This window comes from Lissotriton helveticus, chromosome 9 (assembly GCF_964261635.1).
Source record: "Lissotriton helveticus chromosome 9, aLisHel1.1, whole genome shotgun sequence".
NCBI classification, from domain to species: domain Eukaryota; kingdom Metazoa; phylum Chordata; class Amphibia; order Caudata; family Salamandridae; genus Lissotriton; species Lissotriton helveticus.
The window spans coordinates 1001336430-1001359849 of NC_136070.1; the positions used below are offsets into that span (position 1 = coordinate 1001336430).

Sequence of the window (23420 nt, forward strand, 5' to 3'; positions counted from 1 at the left end):
TGGTTCTGAATTCAGAGGAATTGGAATCTTTAACTATTAAATAACTAGAATCTTACAAAGTGAAAGTGACAATAGCAACGAAGACAACAGTTGTGCTTAAAACTGAATGCTCATTAGCATGGTATGGCTTATTTAGTACACAAGGATACTCTTGAGCATAAAAGTTGCTGGCTTAGGAATTGGGGAACTAGGTTCGAGACTCCGTGTCGGCTCAACATCCTGTTATTCTTAGCAAAGCACTTTAATATCTGTGTGCCTAAAAAATGAACGTGACCTTGTGTAATGTAACTGATGCTCATGTAAAGTACTTCAATACCTTCAGGTCGAGTTCGTGCTATATAAAACAGCAACAAAAAAATCAAGACACATGATAATTGTTTGGACAAAAATGTGCCACTATTCAATGAGTTAGTTTACACGTAGATAACACTTTGAAAAGACATCCTTAAACACATGTCTAGAATGTGTTAAGGGTAACCAGACTTTGGAAGACAGGCAAACCATTGAGTTCAGAATGTGGGAAAAGTGGAAGATCTACACTTGTTAGTTGGACATGGCACAGCTCAAATATGGCAGCAATGCAAAGTCCATCTTCTGTATTCCTCTCTTCATTATGAATATCTCGCCCTCGCTCAGCATCATTGGCAGCAGCAATGATCGTTCAACACTGGCTGTTGCTGTGGCGTTTGCAGGTTAGAGAGAGGGTCGTAAGTTATGGCAAGCATGGGATGCAAGTAGCGCCAGCCGGCTATTCATCTCGGATCATGTTGTCACGGAGTGGTTGTTTTGTGCCCAAAGAGTGGCTTCATCTCCATGGCAACTGAAACCAAGAGACTCCACTGCACACTCAAAGTTCCATGAGGGTTCTTTCAATGACCCACGCCACCTCTGCTCTTTGCCTGGAAGCCTGCCAAACCTAAGAGCCTGAGCATTGTAAATTTAAGTGACCTTATTGATGTTTGCTCAAAGCAGCTTCCTCTCGATGCAGATGCCAGCTTTGTTGTTGGTAGCTTACATCCTTATCGGAGATTGCCTACTCATCTTAACACGCACCCACTGAAACACAAGCAGGAAACAAAGGATAAAAAATAGTCCCCCAAACCACAAATAAACAACTACGGCATAACGATACAGTACTTGCTCCCTGTTCCTTGGGAGGACTAAAAGAGAAAAAGGAGGCACAAAGAAGCAGGACTGACCACTAGCAAGCAAGGATTTTTAAAGGACACGGAAACAAACAAATGAAAAGAAGGGGACGGCTTTCAGCCCACAAAAGAAGTATATACTAAAGTATATATAAGCGTTCTCGATTGCTTGACCTAAATGTTTTACTAGTCGGTAAAGTTATTCTGATTCTTAAAATGGGTCTGCGACTGGATGATGAATCATAGTTTGGAAGGGACGTTTTGTTGGTGTGCCTTCAAAACTGTGATTCTGTATGAGTGGTAGGTTACAGTAATTGTGGTTTCAAACCTCTAAAAGGTTGATGCATTTCCAGAGGAGGTGGCACTTGATATGCAAAGAGTAAGGGATCCGATTTGTGAATTTTTGTAACCTTCCAGGTAAGAAGATAGGGGACCACTACTACCACTCATGCCGGTCTGCAGACCGTTGTCCAATCATACTGATTTGCAATTTGCAACCTATCATGAATATTCATGAGGTAGGACAGATTGTGACCGACATCGAATTAGTATTTTGTGAATTGACCTATTAGTACATTGGCTAGTTTGCAAAATTACATACTGGTCGGAAACATATTGGTCACAAATTGTCACCAGTTTTTGCAACTAGAATAATGATATACCTGTCTACAAGTGTCTGAGGCCCAAACACTGTTATAACTTCTCCAAACTTAGCCGTAGGGAACTTCTGTGTCTGTGGTTTCTTCTGAGATGTGTATGATATTTACAAAGTCCTTTTGTCAGGTGATCCCACATGCATGACTGTGACCTGGACCACCTTCGGCGACACTCCGTCTGTTGTGCAGTACAGCAAACACCCTGGAGCAGGGACCTTTTCAGATTTTGCCACCGGAAACAGCACAATCTTTGTAGATGGAGGAATATTGAAGAGGAAAATGTACATTCACAGGGTAACGCTAACTGGGCTGGAAGCAGGGCAGCGCTACGGTAAGGATTTCCAGTGGATTGGAGCGAGAGATAAAAATTGCCTGTTTGAAATTAACACAAGTAGATCTCCATTGTTATTTGGAAAATAACAACCTCAATTGCATATTTTGTATTTTTCTGTTTTTCCAAGATCACTTCAACTTTTTCGACATTTTGTAATAATGCCTTTTCTGGCAATAATAAGGTTTAATGTATTTATATTCAGTGATGGACTGATGTGTGAAAACAGTGTTGGAATTAAGTAGAATTTCTTCTATGGTGATAGTCAGTATTGCCATGTGGTGATTTTGAGCGATACTCAATATAGCATTCGTAATCCTGATCAAGGCTACAAGGGAAACATCCTTTACGACGCAACTTTTACCACGCTGTGCCTTTACAACGCAGGTTTTTCAACGCAAGTCATTACAACGAATTGCGCTGGGGGGCGCTCTAGGATAGGTAATAGTTTAATTTACTATCCAACACCTTCCCTACTATCCACGGGGACTGGAGTTGGAATAGTAAATTAAACTATTCACTATCCAGCACCCCCCAACCCAAGTCATTGTAACGACTTGCGTTGAAAAACCTGCGTTGTAAAGGCATGCGTAGTAAAAGCATGCGTTGTAACAATGTACATCCGGCTACAAGCTTACGGAGAAACGCATTGAGCTTCTGTCAATGCAGAGAATTACAATCAATCTTGCTCTTTGAAGCGTGCTGGCGGCTTTATTTCAGTTACAGGAGAAGAGGAATCTGAGAGATTTATCCAGACTGGTGATCCTTGCAGAAGCTGTGCACCAACTCTGTACAGGTGCTCGAGGCCATTTTGCCATGTTCCGAAAAGAATCATATACACATATAATATCTACAGTTATAGTTAGGTCCTCATTTCTAATAAAAAGCCATTTTTGACTTTCTTATATCTTTGGTGCCGGTTGATGAATCTTTACAAAATTTTCAAAACTAATACACCGCCCACTTGAGCTGCAATTTGGAAAGTTTCAGGGTGGTTTGTGAAGCGGAGGCGTAGAAAAATGAAGGGCCCAAAGCGCATTTTCCCCATGTTAATTCCCTTAGACTGCATATGTTTGGCCGCATGCACCCAAACTGCCATGGCCTTCAGCAGTGTGCAACATGAGCTTGGATGCTTTGGGCCCGATTCACAGAACTAACTTAAGACAAATTCCTAAACTTGCTACCATTTACTCATTTTAGTATTCACAGCCCTTGATGGTCCTGGGGACCGCCACCACCCAGGGCCGGCTCCTGCAGTGTCCCGGGGAGCCCACCCCCGGGACACTGCAGTTTGCAATGGCATTGCAAACTGCTTTGCTTCTTTGAAGCGAGAGCAGGGAAACCTGCTCTCACTTCAATGAAGCAAAGCAGATTGCTTTTCTACATGGGGAGCAGCATGTTAGCTGCTCCCCATTTGGAAAAGCAATGCCGGCTCCCGCAGGAGGCAGGAAGCCGGCTGGGACCATGGGGGCATCACTGATGACATCATCCACGTGACAATCTGATACATCTCATCATACACTAGTATAACCTTTTAACACTCATTATAAAATATGGAGTACCATATTTGAAACCTTTGACACACCAATTCAAGTTTCTAAAAACCCACTCAGTGATTCCTACATCTACACACACATCTAAACACTTACCTATAGATTCACTCATACATGCTAACAAAGATCAATAGAACACTGTTAAATATACTTATACACCTACATCGATATTACATACCAGCACACATCCTATTCACTCATGCAGTCATCCTACTCACTTATGCAAACAATTGATCATACTTACATTTACTAAGCTACACACTTATACAAACACCACTTTATTTTTTCGTATAGATAGTAACTCATACTCACTCACAATTACAAGTATACAGTTTTCGATACAGTCACTCATACAATCACTGAGCCTTATGTATACTTATTTATATACAACTGTCACATACACTGCCTTTTATATTTCTAGTTTGTTGGACATATATCGTTGAGAAATATATTTACTCATCACCACACCCATAAAGAGATTCACTCACCCAAACAACTGTTTCCACATCCAGTCGTAAACTCTTATACCTACTAAATCAACTATTTACACATCTTTGGAAAGTCACACACCTCCCAGCCAACCACACACACATTCCCTATCCCATATAAATACTCACTTAACTAATTAATAACTAATATAGACTTTCACATAGCTAGTAACCAACTTATGTAGTAGTTTACACAACAAGAGATAGAGTGATACAGGTATTCACACAGTTTAATCACAATCCCATATATTTAGTGAGCCACTTTAAATTAGTAATTTAGACAGTCAATCACAGTGCTACTAAATCCTCCATCCAGACACTTATACATCCACTCAGTCTTCAATGCAGATTGCTATATATATATAATACTTATTTAAATATCGAACCAAACCACATTCACTGGATGATGTCATCAGTGAAGTCATTTGAGATGTCATCAGTGATGTCACTGACTATGTCATGAATTATGTAATATGTGACATCATCAGCAGTGGATGCGGGAGCGCGAGTTATACTTAGTACAACTAACTGTAACAGAGGAATTTCAATGGACGAGTGAAATGTCCAGCTAACTATAACACCCCTAAAACCTACGGTTTTATCAGTGAATATATATATATATATATACATATATTCACTGAAAAAACAAAGGTTACAGGGACGTTATAGTTAGGAAATAGAATTATAGAAATTCACTGAAAAAAACAAATGTTACAGAGACATTAACGTTAGGCTCAGATTTCACAAGTACAAAACCCATAAAATTCAGCAGATATAGTTGCCTGAGCTAATTATAACTTACGCCCCGCAATGCACTGCTTTTGACCTCATATATTACATCACTCATGACATTGTCAGTGACATCACTGATGACATCTCAAATTACATATTTCAATGTAGCCCTGGGGAGTTGGGGGTTCCTGGGGCCCGAGAGGCGGGGGGGGGGGGGTGCGGTCCGAGAGGCCCCCCTGTAAGAGCTCTTAACAAGGTGGTGCTCCCTGGGGTATTTATTAGCCCTCCTCATTTAAGTGCAACATGCCCTCCGGACCTGACAAACAAGGGGGCCTATTACTCAAGAAGCACGGGAGCCCATGCTTTATTTTAATTTTATTTTTTGACTGCTGCTACGGCTGCAAAAGTTTTGTTTTTAATACCCATTATTTTGCCCTGGAGGGTCCCTCGGTGACCCCCTCCCCCCAAGAGGCCTAGGGGGGTCAGGGTATTCCTACACTCTTGTTTTTTCTTTTACGTTTTTTTATGGGACTTGGCTCAAGCCGAGTCCCAAGATGGTTACAAAGACTTTCTGGTTTGAAGTTTTGGCAGCCAATCAGAATTCAGCACGAGGACTGTTGGTTCCTTGGAGGATCCACGTCTCTATATATACAATTAGGTTTTTCTCTTAATTTCACAAAAACTACTGAACAGTTTTACGCCAATTTACAAAAAGGTCGCTTTCTGGACCAACAGCTACCTTTCTGCCAAATTTGGTGTAATTCGGTTCAGCAGTTCGGGCTGTAGTTGTGTCTAAAATTTCAATGGAAATTAACATGGGGAAAGCACGTTTTGACCCCCCCCCCCCGTTTCCTTGCCCACCCCTTGACAGAGCAACACGAAATGTTTAAGACAGCAGCTGAAGTGAGCGTAATACTAGTTTTGAAAAGTTTGCGAGGATTCATCAAACAACGCCAAAGTTATTGGCATATGAACAAATGCTCTTCCTATGGAAACTAGGTCCAACTATAACTACCTACTGCCAACCGTCAGTAAGTAATTAGATTATATATATATATATATACGCGTAGGACGTTGTGTCTGGAAATTAAACCTGCACTTTGACTGAGGCCACGGCTCCTGTGTAATTCTTTCCGCGATTATTGGGAAGGAAAACGCTGGTGTAGACGTGATTGATTTAAGGGGGTGGCTACCCCTGCCGTGAGCCCGCCGATATAGAGGCTGGGTAACAGCTACAACTTCGTGTGTATATATATATATATATATATATATATATATATATATATATATATATATATATATATATATTTAACATTTGTGTATGAGTGAGAGAGAGTCTCCTCTGAAAAATATATGTGCGTGTGTTTGCATCTGAGCCAGTGCTTCAGCCTTCAATACAATATGTGATTCTAGTTGGGCATGTAGACGAGATTGTCTGCATAAGTGATTAAGTACTTTGCATTTGAACGTGTGAGACATTTTTGTACGCCAGGGCTGAAGTCAGATGTATAGTATTATGATACGGCGACTCCTGTTGAATTGATTGCTCTGTCCATAATGCGTTTTTTAATTCATCACTGCAGCTAAGCCCCAGTCTTTAGGAGCCCGGAGGGGCCTGTTTCCGGTATATATCACTATAGGAGAGCTCTTGTCTTTAGTCATTTTTGTGTTAATATAGACTCGGTCATTCCTGCGCTAGTGTAACTGGCCGGACTGTTTTGTTATTGTGTGTTCACAGTGTACATTTGTGGTAGCGACCTTGGCTGGAGTAAAACGTTCAACTTTGTGGCCCTCCAGAATGGTACAGAATGGAGTCCTCGTCTTGTGATATTTGGTGATCTGGGATTTTGGAACCCTCAGTCTCTACATCGACTACAGCGAGAGACACAGGCTGGGTACTATGACATCATTCTTCATGTAGGTGGGTACTGATGTGTTTTCCTCACATAACTCACACCTGCCTTCACAACAATAAGCCCTAGAGAGATTCCAGCAATCCAGGCAGTATCTATTAATGCTTTAACATCCATGGCCTGCTCCAAGTATTCAGTCTCATGTATTTTGAGGGATGAGGACCTGTGTGTTATTTTGTCTTAGTCCCCAAAACAAGATACCCAAATGTAGTAGGTTCATCCTCAATCACCGCACCTATGGAATATGTCCTCTGAATTCTGTCCGACCCTTTAACTCGGGGGCTTTCTCTCTCACCTTTATCTGGTATCTTTACTTTTAAAGCTTGAATATTTTTGATTCTATAACTCTTGTGGCTTGATCCCTGGATTTAATCCAGTGCCTTAACCTAATGCAATGGACTCTGCATTGTAAGATCTCACATTCTGCAGCTAACCTATTGATTCTCTCAATGGAAGTATCCTGTCTGTGTCCCTCCTCTTTACTGTTTCCCTATTTTTGTAAATATTTAACGTAATAATTTTTTTCCAGGTGATTTTGCATATGACCTTGATTGGGTAAGAAAGGCTTTCATTTAAATACTTTCTTTATTTTTAGTCCTCTTAATTTGCCCAGATTTTATGTTGCTTCACATACGCACAAGCACATATTCGCCAGACACATCCTCGCATGTTCACCACACACAGGCCTTTCATTTTTTCACCATGCTTATCTCTCCATTTGTGCACCCTATATAATACAAGTCCCCACCCACTTCATCACAAACATTTCAACAATGTTACCATTCAAGGGCGCAGCTATCATTAGTGCAGCAGGCACAGGGACACTTGGCAAGGGTTTGAAGCCAAAGGCATTCCAATTATATCTCTTATTTGCCACCCAACCAGTATCTGAGGGTGTATTTTACTTGCTTTCATTAGGGAATGTGGCACTCTTGCTACTCTGCTACCATCTTAGCCATCCCTGCTCATCCATCATATATTCTTCCACAGTTTATATGTATATTCTTTTTTTTACAAATATTTTTATGTATAGTTTGCAATATAAACATACATTCAAAGAAATCATGAGTACACAAGATTAAGTGAGTGTTGGGCAGTAGCATTCGATATAAACCAAACAGTCCAACAACGTCTCTTCGATTGAGAGCAAGAGGTCAAACTCTAGACCTGAGATGTATATGTGCCAAGGATCACCTCAAAAAGGATCTACAATTATCGACAATGGGTCAGGCATCACAGTGATCAAGGCTCCTTCCCCAATCTCCCCAATATTAAGTCCACTCCCTCCTCCTCCCCACTCTGCTCCAAGCCGTAATATTTTATCCATGGGGTACATATCTTTCGCAATTTCTGGGGACAACCCCTTGCTTTGTATGTCACTTGTTCCACTATAGATGCATATTCTTGCACATTTCATCATGCACAGCATTACACATTCCGCACATTTTCCACTTCTTGCATACTTGTAAATCCATCTTTTTCATGTTCATTCACCAGGTTCATCCTCACAGTGTATTTTGCCTCTTATTGCACACCCTTTCACACAGCTTTACATATCCAGGCTGTATCTTTCACTAGGGCCTTGCACATTCACCTAACACATATACTCACACAGGACCCTTTCCATACATTTAATAAATTATGACAAATCCACTTTTACCATCCATTCAATAAGTTCTTACAAATCCAGTTTATACATTATGTCATGGATGTTGTTGAAAATCTTCACACATTTCACCATTATTCTCATTCACACAGCTGAAATTTATAGGCATGAGTGGACGCGTACAATGCCGGGCATGCACATACATGCGTATGCTGTAACACAGGAATACTTACCACACACTAGTCACATTCCCATTTCCTTGCATTCTCATTAATATTAATATTGTGATCTAATTGTGTACACACCTTCCGTGAGACTCCTAATTGTCGCTCCCCTCTCTTGTCTTTCCTCTCAGTACAATGCCATGCTAGGAGACCTTTTCATGATCCAGATGGAGTCGGTCGCTGCCTATGTTCCCTATATGACCTGCCCAGGGAACCATGAGGAGAAATAGTGAGTAGAGAGTTGGCAGATAATTGACCTTTCGCACTTAATCGAATCCTCCCTCAGATAATCAAGGGGTAAGAAAAACAAGACTAAGGGAGAATGAAGAAAGAGGGTCATATTGAGGACATCAGAAAAATGCTTTAAGGGAGAATGATGGAGAATTCTGTTCCTTACAATTGTTTATAACAGCTTGGCAGTATATACAGCCTTGTCTAAAGGTGACTCCTCAACACTGAACAATTTCTCCTGGATTTTGACGTTGCTTGTGCTATTAGTGAGTTGGTCCCTGACAATCTCGTCACATAAGCCATTGAATTGACATTTGGAAACAACAGTACTTAATGGTGATCCGTATTTTTCAATTGTTTTACCCTTAAGTTGTTGTCTAGAGACAAATGTATGAAAATCTGCCACAATATTAACTTTTGCTTCATAATTAATTATAATGGCATGAGTGAACTCCCCATCCAGGACCATGTCCCAAAAGTGCTAAATTGCACTTTGAAAAAGAATATCTCCCAAACCACAGCTTGCAGATATGTCTCAAAACATCCCTCCAATCCTCCAAACGAGTTGATTGTTAACCCAGAAATTGTTGGAATACTGAAGGAGATATCACAGATTCTATGTTGGTATACAATTCACACTACAATATTTCTTGTGAGCAATAACATAATTAAAGTGGTCACCAGTGGGGAGCTGGCACATGGATTGTGTGTTTGCAAGACAACTTTTGAACATGTAGAACATCTTATATTGACTAGTATAAATTTAATTAACATGTGCTACCACTTGGTAAACACAAAGTGCTCTTTAATCTCCAGGACAACCTTAACTCTTTTAAACAGTAAACGTTCCTAAAGCCACATATAATCCTACTTTAAGGTGTTTCTTCATACCCATAATGAATGGTACAGAACTTGTATATTTTGAAAAACAAATCAAAATGGGTAGCCCTTTAGCTGCCAAAAATGGTTGGTGTGCTACTCCAGCAAAAAAACATAGATGCTAGTGCATGTGACATGCAAGGTGTTTCTCCAGCACCCAGAATGGCTGTGAATGAGCATGACATCACCATGGCTCACAGTGATGGGAGTTACATAATCAGGCATGGCTTGCTGTGCAGCCTGATCAGAACATCAGTATGCACTCAGATTGTTAAGCAAACTTCTATTCTGTGGAACCGTGCTCAGGTGTTGTATGTTCCAATATGGAAGCCTGATGAAGTAGTTGATGCTAGAGTCAGTCAGATTCATCTTCGCCTTGCATAACCTTCATCACTGAGACCTAGGCGTCCTCCGTTAAAGGGCTAAAACATCACCAGTCCAGAATTCAGACTCGCAATTTTTCTCTCGACCATGTTTAAGCAACGTGATGAAGACCAGTGGTAATCATATCCCGTTAAAGGTTCGCATTGAATTTGTTCAGCTAGTGAAGGTAATTTCCCTTCTGGGCTTACTGGATTTTCTGATGGCATGCTTTGCCATGGAAACAATGTGAGATGCTGACATCGATTTAGTGTGAAAGTGTTTTAATGCATTGTTGAAACCCCAAGTTGTTCATGTAGCCACCAACATTCCCAGTTAAGCAACAGCTGTCTGAAGTGGAAATTCCTCAACCATTTCAAGCACTCCCTTAGTAACTACTACTACTATGTGCAAAATGTAGGAAAACATCCTTACAATAACAGAACAAAAGCAAGCACAATATCATTATGTTTATGCATATTCAGCCTGGAAAGTGTTCAGCTGTTTAATGTGAATTGTAAACAAGATCCAGGGCATGCACTAAAGTACAATTTACAGTTTTACAAACAGTACTGTAACAGGCACAGAATACCACAGAAACAGTAACAAAAGATTGTAGTGGGGTGCATGTTCTGTTGGCTTCCAAAGTAGTAGTCAGACGAACTAAGGGGCCCATTACGATGCCGGCGGATTGCCTCCGCCGGCCTGGCGAAGGCAATCCGCCTGACATCGTTTCCCGAATTCCCCCGCGATATTAGTATGGCGGGGGGGACCGCGGCGGACGGAAAGACCGTCCGCCGCTGTTCCGCCCCGGTCGCCTTGCGGCCGAAACGGAAAATGTTTAATATGGTGGTGGTGTCTAATAGACACCGCCCGCCATATTAGCATGGGCTTCCAGACATGCCTTTCCGTGGCGGCATGCGGTCTTCACTCTGGGGGCCCCCAGAGTGAAGGAGGGGTGGGGGGTACACACAGGGGGTACCTGTGGTACCCCCCTTCATTTACATAAACAAAGCGGCAGGCACCGCACGGTGCCTGCCGCTTTGTTTATGCAAATGCTGAAATGCATTTTTAGCATTGTGGCGGGCGGTGCTGAGAGGACCGCCCGCCATTGGCGGGCACATCCTAATACCCCCCACGGGATCCCCGCCCTCACGGGCGGTCCCAATCCCCGCTAGGATGACAGGCGGACAAACCTCTAAGTGTTTTAGCGGTCACAAAACCTGCTAGATTTTAAATATATGGGTTTGAAATTGCTTAAGCATTTTTCCTTAATTAATAAACCCATTTAGTGATTTAGAAAGTTTACTAAATGGATTTAGAAATGGTTTACAAATCCCTATTTGGGTAGGGAGTGTTAAGGGCCTCCCTTCCAAACAGCTAATGGGACACTGATGTATCAGTGGTTTACCACTGTAATTCTGTTTACAAACCATTGAAAAGTTACCGACTTCCAAGTCGGGATAGTAACTGATTTGAAAAAGAGAAAGGGTCCTCTTTGGTCCTCTCACCCTTTGTGAATTAGGTTGGCTGCTTCAGGGAAGAAGGCAGTTCTCCAGGGTACCACTGCAATCTTCTCAATTTTTAAATCAGCCCCTTTTCTTTTAAGGAAATCGGGCTGCTTCAAAAAAATATATAACGTTTTCATATTTGAAAAGCAGTCACAGGGATGGAGGACCTCAGCACTTGTGGGACACTGTCCCTGTGATTGTAGCAATCGTAGTGAGTCGCATATTGTAACCTGCCTAATTATTATTGATCAGGCATGTCGGTCTGCGACTAACTCCAATTCCCTTTTTTGCAAGCCGACCTATTAGTACATAGATCAGTCTGCAAAATCAGTGGTGTAGGAAGGGGGGTGTGGTGTGTGCGGGCCACCCCGGGTGTCATCACTGAGGGGGGTGACAAAATGGCAAAAATATGTGTTTTAAACACATATTTTTGCCATTTTGTCAAGGCTGGGGTGACAAGAAATTTTCCGCACCCGGTACCACCTGACCTTGCTACGCCACTGAGCAAAATCAGATTGTATTTGAAAGAAATCAGTGTGCAAATTGCACCTGCATTTTGCGAATCCAACCTTGGTCCATCAGGCCCAGATACATTATTTTTGATGAGCACTAGAGCTGTTTCTTTAACTCCGAAGTGTTATCTATGTTTATTTTTTTCTATGACCAATCATGCAGCAAACTGTTTTGCTGTATGATTAAATACACTTGATGGACCCCGAATATGACTCTTATTAAATATACTACAATTAATTACTTTGAACCTAGTCATGTAAAAGGAATGTATAGACAATAGATCCATTACAAACAGGGCTGGAAAGCTGCACTCGTAAGTACTAGTCTTCGTGAGTGCAGGTGTATGATTTTCCCCTTCTCAAAATACTCAGTAGTAGTACCACTAGAAGGCTGCACCTGTCGTAGCTTTTTCAAACATACTACTGAGTGTCATGTTAATCTTATGAAAGGCTTCTGTTGCCCACAGTGTGTAATTGTACATTGTGTACAACAATGCACTCTGGAAAGGCAGCCCAATGTACATGTTCTTTTTTTCTCTCCAAAATGGAAAAATGTTGTCTTTGGAGAACCCCTTCCTCTATAACTAATCAAACTCTGATGATGGTCTGTTCCCCTGCCCACCCTGAAAAGGAAGATACTTTTCCCCTTTGCTGGTGGGAATTTCTGACAGTTTCCATAGTGGGAAATGGGTCACTGAGGGTTTGTTAATGCCAACAAACTCATGAGTTTGTGAGTGTTCGCAAACACTCAAAGTGAGCCAATCCTTGACCAGCCCATTCCCCACCCCCTGAATGGCAATTATTAACTACTGAGTAATTGTATTGAGCTGAATCATAAACCACAGAACAGCGCGCACACACTTTCAGGTAAACAAATCACCTAATAGATATTACTGCAATTCATGGCTTCAGGGGCTGCTCCTCTGCTAAGGCGGGTCACACCACTGCATTCAGAGCAGTGTAAAAAGGAAAAATTCAATGATAATAACAACGTTATTATCATTTTATTTTTCGTAGCTACAGGCCTATGTTAGGGCAGGGCTGGGATCACAGAGAGGAGGAGTGGTTTGTGCACCATAAGTGCATATGACGGTTTTGTCGGCCGTCTTGGGCCGGCCAAACAGTCATGCACACTTAGCATGTTCTTCACCCGGCTGTATTGCACAGCCTGAGTGGAGAACACGCACAGGCTCCCAGTCTCTGTCAGACCAATCATGATGCTGCTGTCATGCTGGTGACAGCAGCATCGCGATTGGCTTAGTGGAGCCTGTGTGCTTCCTGCATCCGGGACTCAGGGTCCGTAAGAGAAGTGAAAGAGAAACGACGGAGGAGAGATGGCGGCCGTGTAGAGGTAAGTGTTTTTTTAAATATTTTTTTTTCAACCCCCGCCCTCCGCCACCCCATTCCGTACCAGCCTCTATTGCATGGCTTTAATAACCATTTCTTTGTTTCTAGTCTTGTTTTTGGATTATGGATCATGTGGTTGTGCATAATACAGTTCTTCTTTCCAAACTTCATGGTATCAAGGCTTTTGGCTCAATAGCCCACCCAAAGCATTATGGTGATTGTAGTACAACAAATATACTTATTTCACTCTTCTTGGAGCCCTTCAAAGGAGTGTAACACACCTCTGAAGCCATTTATACCTGACCGTATTGAAGTTGTTTACTTATACACATATCCTTTTCTGGACAGCTGTCACGAGTAAATGGAGCATTTTATCAGTCGTAATGTAGGTTTACAGACGTTATTTTATCAGTCGTAACGTAGGTTTAATAGGTTTGTAAATAAGGCCCTATATATTTGTATTTAAATGGGCTGACCTAAATTCATTACGTTTTACTCAAAATAAAAATGGCGGTGAAGCCAGTGCACTTTCATGCAGCTACATGCTACCCGCACAACAAAGGTAATGAATGCAGAAATAGGAGATGCAGGAATAAAAATAAAACGATCAACGATTTGAGCACAAAACTATTAATTTGAAATCAAAGATCCGTCTGGAGAGCACCCCCTAAAACCAGATAAAACCTGCTTTCCAGCATTACAGTAGAACTCTAAAAAAACAATTTTTTTCTACCAAATTGTCTTACTACCAGATTTTGTAACCGGCGTGATACAAGAAAAAGAGTGACTAGAAAGTTTTTGGAAGCTTGCCTAAAGGTAGCACTGTCATAGAGGGGTACGTTGTCACTTACAAAAAACCCATTCTTCCCATCACAGTTTTTAAACAACCAGTTTCAAGCGTTCAAAAAATCAGCAGAAGGAACCCTCTTATTTTGTTTATTTCCGTGAAATGTTCAGTGGGAAATGGTTTAAATCCAACAGTTCTTGCTCCAACATGGTGTTCAGGATTGCCGCACTTTTGTCAATAATAATGAATGTCAGCTCTCTAGAGTCACAGTATGCCACTGTGGAATCAAGTCACAGACAGCTGTTGTTGAAAGTATATGTTGAAACTAGCATAACAGCTTGGAGGTTTGTTGTTGCAATGCCGAACGAGTACTGTAGGATGCCGAATTACTGGTGATTTAAGACCTGAGATGTTATTCCAATACTGTTCAAAGTGAAAACATAATTTGCACAGATAATCCGGGCGTGAGGAGACCATAGTACAGGCTAAAGATAATTGAGTCCAGGCAGAACTGACAAAAATTAAACAATTTCTTCACCCAGAGACTACGTGAAGGAAGTGGGGGAAGATAATCTATGGTTATCTATACTGAGGTGACTTAAGGGGGGATAGGTGCAGAAGTTCTTTTCTACCTCTAACTGTTATTTTCCCTATTTGTCTTTAGCAACTTCTCTAATTATCGCAACCGGTTCAGCATGCCTGGAAACACCGAGAGCCTTTGGTACAGGTACGCCTAGCGGGAACATTAAGAAAGACTATCCTACAGCTATGTATAACAAACTACTGTGTATCGAATGTTGTAGGCAGTGGAAGTGGAAAGCATTACAATTCAAAACTACTTTAATGTGCTCATACAAAAATTGAAAGCCCATGGTACAAATATTGTAATGCAAAACATTACAGATGAATTTTAGAGATATTTACAGGGGCAACTAAGGGGATAATGTAGAGACGAAAGCGGCTTGTAAATTTCACGTTTCATTAGTGGCCATTATTTTCTTGATGTCACTGGCCTCATTGATGTGCAGGGGGATAACTGAGGGTGAATTGAAGGCCAGGCAATTGGCCTTTTTTTGGAGGACAAAGTGGTTGCTTCTGGAGCTGGAAGGGGCATCAAGGCTGTATTTACTGAGGACATAGGGCCTTAGTTGTGAGTGTCCATGAGGAAAGTATTTTTGTTTTTTAACCATGCTGTTGTTATCTATTTTTTGACTCTATTTTTAGTTACGATGTAGGTCAGGCACACATCATCTCTTTCTCCACCGAAGTCTACTTCTACCTTGAGTATGGAACACAGCTTATTCCGACGCAGTACGAGTGGCTGGAGAAAGACTTGCAGGTGAAGGACTTTACTCTGGGTACTGTGGAGGGAGGGATGGGAGATTTCAATTTCTTCATTAAACTGGTGATGGGAGAGAGACTTCCTGGCAAGAGGTGTTCCATTGGGAAACAGTGACTCATAAAAGACAACTCTCTCATTTCTCAGTTGGTGAAGGGAGCTTACACAAATCGGCCATTTTAGCTCAAACACCGGGCATGACTAACATATCCACCACTTAAACTACTTTCATATTTCACTATACTAATTCACCACTAATCATTTATTGGTTCTGGAGTAGCGTGCTACTCGCCGAAAAAAGCACTTTGACGCCTCGTCAGGGTTAGTAAGCGCTATATAAATGCAATTACAATACAATACAATTAGTGGCAGGAGTCTCCTGCTTAACTGACTGTATTTGAAGTACGAGGTATGTTGGGCCACACGTTTGTCCTCCACCTTGTAACTTCCCGCTTTGATGTTTTTATGTTTCTCTTTCAAGGAAGCCAATAAGCCAGAGAACCGAAGGCAGCATCCGTGGATTATTACCATGGGGCATCGGCCAATGTACTGCTCCAACAATGACACGGACGACTGCACCATATATGAGAGCATTGTGAGTAAGGGTGGGTAGTGGGTGCAGCCCAAGGTGCCATCATTGTAGAGGCAAACTGACAGTTTAGTTTATCTAGTAAATAAATTCCAGGTTGTTACAAAACAAGCCTGAGGGTATGGAAGCTCCAGAAAAAATGAGGAAAGTTGATTAATTCCTTTGGTGCACTCAATGGGTAGAGCTGAAATAGCCAAGAGTTGCTAGCTGGAAATTTTGAGCCTATCAATCATGTAAATGGAAATCTGTGCAAACTGAAAGGATGGGTATGATAGGTTTGTGCCACATCATTGCAACCGAAGAGCATTTGCCACTTTTAGGCCACCTCACAGATAAACAAAGTGGCAGATGCATGTGGCAAAATGCTCATCTGCAGCATGGGAAGAGGGAGTGGGGCAACGAGGGAATATAACCCGTAAATTAAAAAAAAACACAGGGCAATCACTGCAGGACTAACATCCGCACCAAGAGTGTGTCGTCGTTTGCCCCGCAGGGCAAAATCCACACATAATGACACTCATCATTTTTCTATTCCAACCAGGTTCGCCGAGGAATTCAAGGTCACTATGGCCTAGAGGACCTGTTCTACAAATACGGTAAGGCTCGGCAGCACTTCCATCTAGCTTGGTCTATAGCCTTTTTGTTTTCACACTACCAGTACATCTGTAGGTTTGCAGACCTCAGATGGTGCATTTGTTCACATTCTATATACCATCATTTCCCAGCACCTAACACCACTTCTTCCTCTGCTGTGTCCCTCCTCAGTCACTAGTGTGCTTTCTTGAATTGTTGATTATACACAAGTTTCTCAGTGACTTGCTGCTCCCTGTAGTGTGCTATTACATCAAGAGTACATGAGATTGTCCCAGTGTGCCAGTTGTCATTGGTGGAAATAGTCTGATGTTTTATCTTATGATATTTTAGGAATTGTCCACTAAAATTGGATGTTGATATGAGCTGATCAGGAGACTTTGTTACACTGTGCTTGTTGCACTTTTCTATCCTCAGGTGTGGACCTTGAGCTTTGGGCACACGAGCATTCCTATGAGAGACTGTGGCCAATATACAATTACCAGGTGAGAGGCCTCTGAAGGGCTAACGTCTGTGTTTTTTAAAACTTTTTAGCCGAATGTCACAGACCTTGGAGCTGACAGGATTTTCTGACCACTCCCCTTCTATTCCACCTTCACAGAGGTAGTGCTGGGGAGTTTAGTACCATCTGTGATGTTCCTTGGCTTGTTGTTCTTGCATCCAACATGCTTACATTTCCTTTTAGTCCGATTAGACTTTTCCAATGTTTAGCTGGCGTGATGGCCTCTCCCACAGCAAAAAGGATGAGTAGCACAACAGCTGAAGTACATGTAATATCTAGAAAACATTTGTTTACAAATTGTTTAACATATATCTATGTACTTGGATTTTTGGATGAGCTGGGTGTACTGTGAAGAGACATAAGATCGGAGGTGATCAAGGTGAACTGTAGGATGTCCGAATACAGGCCAACTTAAATGCAGATATCAAATCCACTGATCATCATTAAATGCAACACTACAAGATTGAAGATAGTGTCTTGGGGCTAACAACTAGGATAGGTATAAAGTGTAACACACAACATAGGGCTTTCAATCACCAGGTGAAGCCCAATCAGTGCCTCTTACCTCCTGACTACTGCCCCCTAGGCCTTCTGAGCACTTTACCCTTACATCCTGAATTAATGCTGACAGGGATAAAGCTAGATATTTAAGATTTTATAGTGGGAATATTTTACTTCCCATTTTTGGAAGTTGGGATTGAGGTGCATTCCTAGGAAGTAATGCATTACATTTTAATTTCCTTTATCCATGTTGTGTTCAATGTGCAATTTGTCCAAACATATGTTTGTAGGATAACACCTATGAATCCCTTGCTGGTGACAGAGCTCTCAAACTCCTCAAAAAGTGAAAAACAGAAATATATTCATTCAAATTCAATTCCTTCCATCATAACCTTTAGTTTTTCTAACTATGATTTTTATATCAGGACCAATCATGTCATTTAATTATTATCTTAGTTTAGACGGTTCTAGAAACAAATGACTGAATCTGATCACTTCTAAACAAAGATTTCAAGTCTTCTTACAGATGTTTAAGTACATGGTGCAGCACCTGGTTTTGGGAAAATCGGAAAACATGGCTTCCCTTTGCCACTTGGGTGATGAACAATGCCTTGTAGGCAATCAAATCCTTTTTAGATATTAGTGAAACATTTGGGTTGTTAAATTCCCAGTTTTAAAAGTACCTCCAACTTGGGCATGCCTTAGTACCACATCTGTCTAACATTACTAAACTACTGGAATTAAACTACTGGGATTTGGGCCACTTTTTTTCTTTTACAACATGTTTTATTGGTATTTGTAGCCACATTTGGCCCATAGGGCCGGTTGTATAAGAGTATTAACATAGAATACACATCATGGCTTAGCATCTGTGGCGGATACATCAATAACTCAACAATATTAAGCATTAATACTAACATATGCCATAAATGCCATAACTCCATAGTATCTCCTTGCATATTCTCAGTGACATCTGATAATCATCTTGCATACACAATATAATGAATGGTTGGTAGATAACTATAACTCTGTTAGGGCACGTCATGTACATCCGCTGGATTGGGGGGGAGGGGAGCAGAATACCGCAGTAGTCTGCCTAGCCTCAACATCTTGTGATTCTGGGCAATTCGCTTAATCTTCCTGTGCCTAACAAAAAATGAATGTGTCTGTCTGTAACGCAACTGGTGCTCATGTAAAGCGCTCTGATACCTTCAGGTCTAGTTTTGTGCCATATAAAACTCCCAAAGAAAAAAAAAATCTGCACATGTATGTATGTGTTTGATCTGGTTTGCAATGTTTAGGGGGTCGACCATGTCGTAATTGGGCCCATCTGTGACATACTGCAGTATAGTTTTTGGCTACCATCTTGCTATTCTCGTGGGCATATTTTTGATAATGTTGGGGGACAGACTGGCTATCCTTGAATAATAATGGACAGTCAATGACCTTTTTGTTGGCATTAATGGCAATATGGTGGCTGTCAATGTTTAATTTTGGCCCATCCTTGACTGTTCGTGGCAATTCTTCATATAATTCGGACATTCTCTGCTATAACACTTGATAAAATCCTTGTCACATGGTTGACATCCTCAGTATTTGATGATGATGATGATGAATATATAAATTGAGATGAAAGGCAGAACCAGTTAATGTGTGACATAGTAAACATGGGTGCTTGATGAAAATAACCAGCTGACATTTGGGACCAAAAATATGTTCATTCAAAAGGAAAATCTGGTATTTTGGGATAACATTTTCTGTACTTTCATGAAAAATCTGTAGTGGCTTATTTGAGGAGCAATTTATCAACAATGTTATATTTCATGGTGGAAAATCTGCATTTCAGACAAAATTACTTAATTACTGAAGTATTTTTAAAGTAACTTTTTCAGCGACAGTTCATGCTGACTTGGGGAGACTCATTGCTAATTGTACTCCCTTAGTACTAGATGGCACTTACTGCCAATGTTGTTATTTAATGACGGGCATGGAATATTTGATCTTCTATATCGAGAACCATTTTTGTATGTATCACCATTTGTCTAGTTCTGCTCTCTGTGGCCTGTTATTATTTGGAGAGTTGTATATTTTTGATCTGTTCCATGCAAAGATTCCGTCAGAAAATATGGTGGTGAAACGACATGGAAAGAGATTGTTGGAAAATAAAGTGTAAGGAGATGCTGAAACCATTTTGAAGCACATTTTAATTCTTGCCTGCACAACAGGAAGATATTTTGCTTTTATGGGACACCTCGTTAAACCATTGACATGGTTTCACAGCTTACTTGGAGTCCGCAATATCCAATACCCCTTTGGAAGGAAAGGCTTTCTGACACACCAGAAAAGTATCAGAGTATTTCATTAATGCCCCTTCAGAACATTTGGGTTTATAGCCATTTTGTTTGAAAAACACACCGCAAAATGTTTAAAAGTTCTCTAAAGCTTCTTTTGCTGGGGAGTTTAACAAACTACTAGAAATAGTTGAGGCATTTAGTATCATTCCATAAAGTAGGTATTTTGAGAAGTCTGTTGCTAGGGAATCAGTAAAACGCTGATTGGTTGGGTGTGATTCCAACACTGCCTTCCTGCTGTGAATGTAATGTTTCTTCTGTACGATTCTCGATTGAGTTTGTATCTAAGCAGCTAAATATGAGTATGTCAATACCTTATCAGTGTTTTCTCCGCCATAAAAAACATCAAAAGAATATTTGCGAATGAATTGACCACCATGTTAATAATGAGGTGCCTCACGGCGTCCATCTTTTTTCCTACACTGCAGGTTTTCAATGGCAGCACAAAGGCTCCTTACACCAACCCTGGAGCTCCAGTCCATATCATAACTGGCTCAGCGGTAAGTCTGCATGCTCCTCCAAACAATTGACTTTATCGTTTCTGCGACTCTGTGTTTTTGGTGATCCCGCAGGCTCCGTAATACATTATAGATATCTGGGGACCCAGTTTGGGCAGAGTGTGCCCCTAATTATCAAATCGAATTTTTAGGATAAAATACATCCCTACCTTATTGAAATTTAGCATTACTTGTGAACATAATATTTACTCATTTCGAAAGTATAAATAAAGTATTGAAGAAGAAAAGGACAAAAAGAAGTAAGTCTTTCAGAGAGCCTGAAATAATGTGTGATATTCTCTATTTCTAAGTTATGCTGACAGCAAGTTCCACAGGACTGTATCCGTAATAAAACAGGCGCATCTACTTACTGTAAGGTACAACGTTTGTCTGAGTGGGTGCATGCTGTCTGAGGACCGTCTTCTTCTGGCTTGGTATTGGTGTTTGCTTTGTCCAGCACCATACAGATATTTAAAGACCAGTGTGACAAGTCAATCAATCAATCAAACAAACTTTATTCGGTTTTCACATATGAAATCATAAAAGTACTCAAAAAAACGTACATGAAAAAAAGAATAAAATATTTATACACACATCACATTGGAGACAGAGCTACCCAGGAAATCTCATACAATAAATAAAATAAATTATAAAGTGCAAATACCTTAGATCATAAAGGGTAAAAAGACATTTAAAAGGATGATTCCAGGGGCCTCCTCTAGACTATATATTTATCATTGGAATAGCTAGAATAAAAGAAGCATGCCCTTATGGTAAAATCATTTAATCAAGGCAGGCTCTGAGCTTCACTGCACATTTTAGGAAATTAAGGACAAATAAAATAGAGTCTTCATGCAACAGTCTAAATATGACACGGAACATCACTGGTAACACATTTATATTACCCAAGATCCTGTCACATTGTGTTCAAGCTGCTACGTTTGACACTATTTCACACTTCTTTGTGGGGAACCAGGGCTTCAACCGTCAACTAATAACTCAAGGCTTTAAGGTGAAGGTGCAGAGCAATGTGTTCTACTTAGATAGAAAGAAAAAGAAACTGAGTGTATGTTTATTAAATCGCTTAAAGCTACCACTTTTCCAAATGATCAGAGGTGATTGGAGAGCCATATGATGTGTTTTCCTTGAATAAATGAAAGAGTTCATGAACCAATGAAAACTGGATTAGATAAAAAGATACACAGACCAACTGGCAACAGTGCATTCCAATGGATACATGCACCAGTAGATCTCTTAGATAAATCATTCCCAGAATCAAGACTGGATTAAAAAACTATTTTCAGCCATGGCCAGTCACAGTTACTAGAAGATGCTCAACAGAATCGCCAAAAGGATGTTGCATGACTCCAGGAAATGGGACGATTATTAGTATAGATGCCACTCGTGACACTGTTCTTTTTTTCCACGCCTGCGTAGATTAGGATCTGGAGCAGCTTTGTTTTTTGTCGCCATTGGGTCAATTGTTTTAACTATTTCGAAGGCATGCCATTTTCAAACTCTCTGTGCTTCAAGCCCTAATTGCCTACCAGGGCTCCATGTTGGTGACTAATCATGAAAGGAGCACCACTGTTTCTAAGGGTCCTCTCAAGATAACATTTCTGTGACCTCGGCACACTCATGCATCCAGAAGGCATCTGTCAGTGGGTAGCCAAGCTCATGGTGGCTGCCTTCAAAGGACGATCCAGTTCACCTTCAAGGAGAGCAACATATTTGCTCTTTTGCTCTCAGACTTGGTCGTCTCAAAGACACCACAAGAAACAAAAGTACAGGAATTTGCCATTGCATCATGGAAAAAATACTGTTCGTCCTTTGATGTGCTGTCCTCAAGTGTCATGAAGCCAAAGAGGGTGATTTCGGTTCAATCTAGTCTAATGCTGGGATCAAAACCACAAAAGAGAGACTAGGGAATGAGCCTTCTCTCATTCCCCTTAGAATCAGTGGTGTCACTAGGGGGGTGCGGGGGGTGCGGACCGCACCGGGTGACACCATAACAAGGGGTGACGCCGACATGTGGGTGTTTCATGCCAAGGCAGACTTTGTACACCACTCACTAGTGCCAGCTTATCTCGCGGGCCCCCGTGGCAGTTTATTGCACTGTTCTCAGTGCCAGCTTATCCCGCTGTCTTCAGTGTTGACTTCTGTCGCACTGCCAGTTTACGCACTGTCCCCAATACCAGTTTCTCGCATTGCTCCCAAGTGGCAGCTGCCTCCATTGACTAAAAGTGCCAGCTTCACACTGCTCAGCACTCCACATACAACCTGAAAATGGGGGTGATGTGGGAATTAACACTATGCCCATCCAATCCTTGGCTTCTCTGTAGAGACTAGTATCCCGGAGTGCCACTTTTGTTTTAAGAGAGGGGGAAGCAATTAGCAGGGAACCGAATGCGGCTACGAGGAGCCCCTCACGGTCTCACCAACAAAAGACAGCCAGTGTTGGAGAGACCCGGGTATGAGCAATTGAAGTATTGAGTGTGTGTGTGTGTGAGTAACCGCGAAGGACATCGCATCTGATTGGCCGCCGGCAGAGGCCACTTCAGGACAACAGCTCTGGGTCATTTGGGTCACCTGCAGGCAGGCTACCGATGTTTAGGTCATGGGGTAAACGGAACATTTACTCTCTTTTTTTGTTGTTGCCTATTTGGTGGTATTTTTAGAAGCTGAACCTAGCTAAAGTGTTAAGTTCCACTCCCAGCACCATACAGGTACCGTTAGAAATTAAAACAAAGAGGGCACAAAGTGTGTAACAGATCG

General features: G+C 41.3%; 1 protein-coding gene across 2 annotated transcripts in view; it reads left to right on the forward strand.

Annotated features, from left to right (window-relative positions):
• Nucleotides 1–23420, forward strand: part of ACP7 (acid phosphatase 7, tartrate resistant (putative)) — a 43837-nt gene that overhangs the window by 7755 nt on the left and 12662 nt on the right. For both annotated transcript variants that reach the window (XM_078661314.1, XM_078661315.1), the window contains exons 3-12: nt 1929–2132; nt 6644–6826; nt 7348–7373; nt 8780–8877; nt 14940–15002; nt 15500–15614; nt 16096–16209; nt 16745–16799; nt 17212–17279; nt 20577–20648. In XM_078661314.1, coding sequence (XP_078517440.1) covers nt 1929–2132; nt 6644–6826; nt 7348–7373; nt 8780–8877; nt 14940–15002; nt 15500–15614; nt 16096–16209; nt 16745–16799; nt 17212–17279; nt 20577–20648 — 998 coding nt within the window. The remainder of the gene's footprint in view (nt 1–1928; nt 2133–6643; nt 6827–7347; nt 7374–8779; nt 8878–14939; nt 15003–15499; nt 15615–16095; nt 16210–16744; nt 16800–17211; nt 17280–20576; nt 20649–23420) is intronic.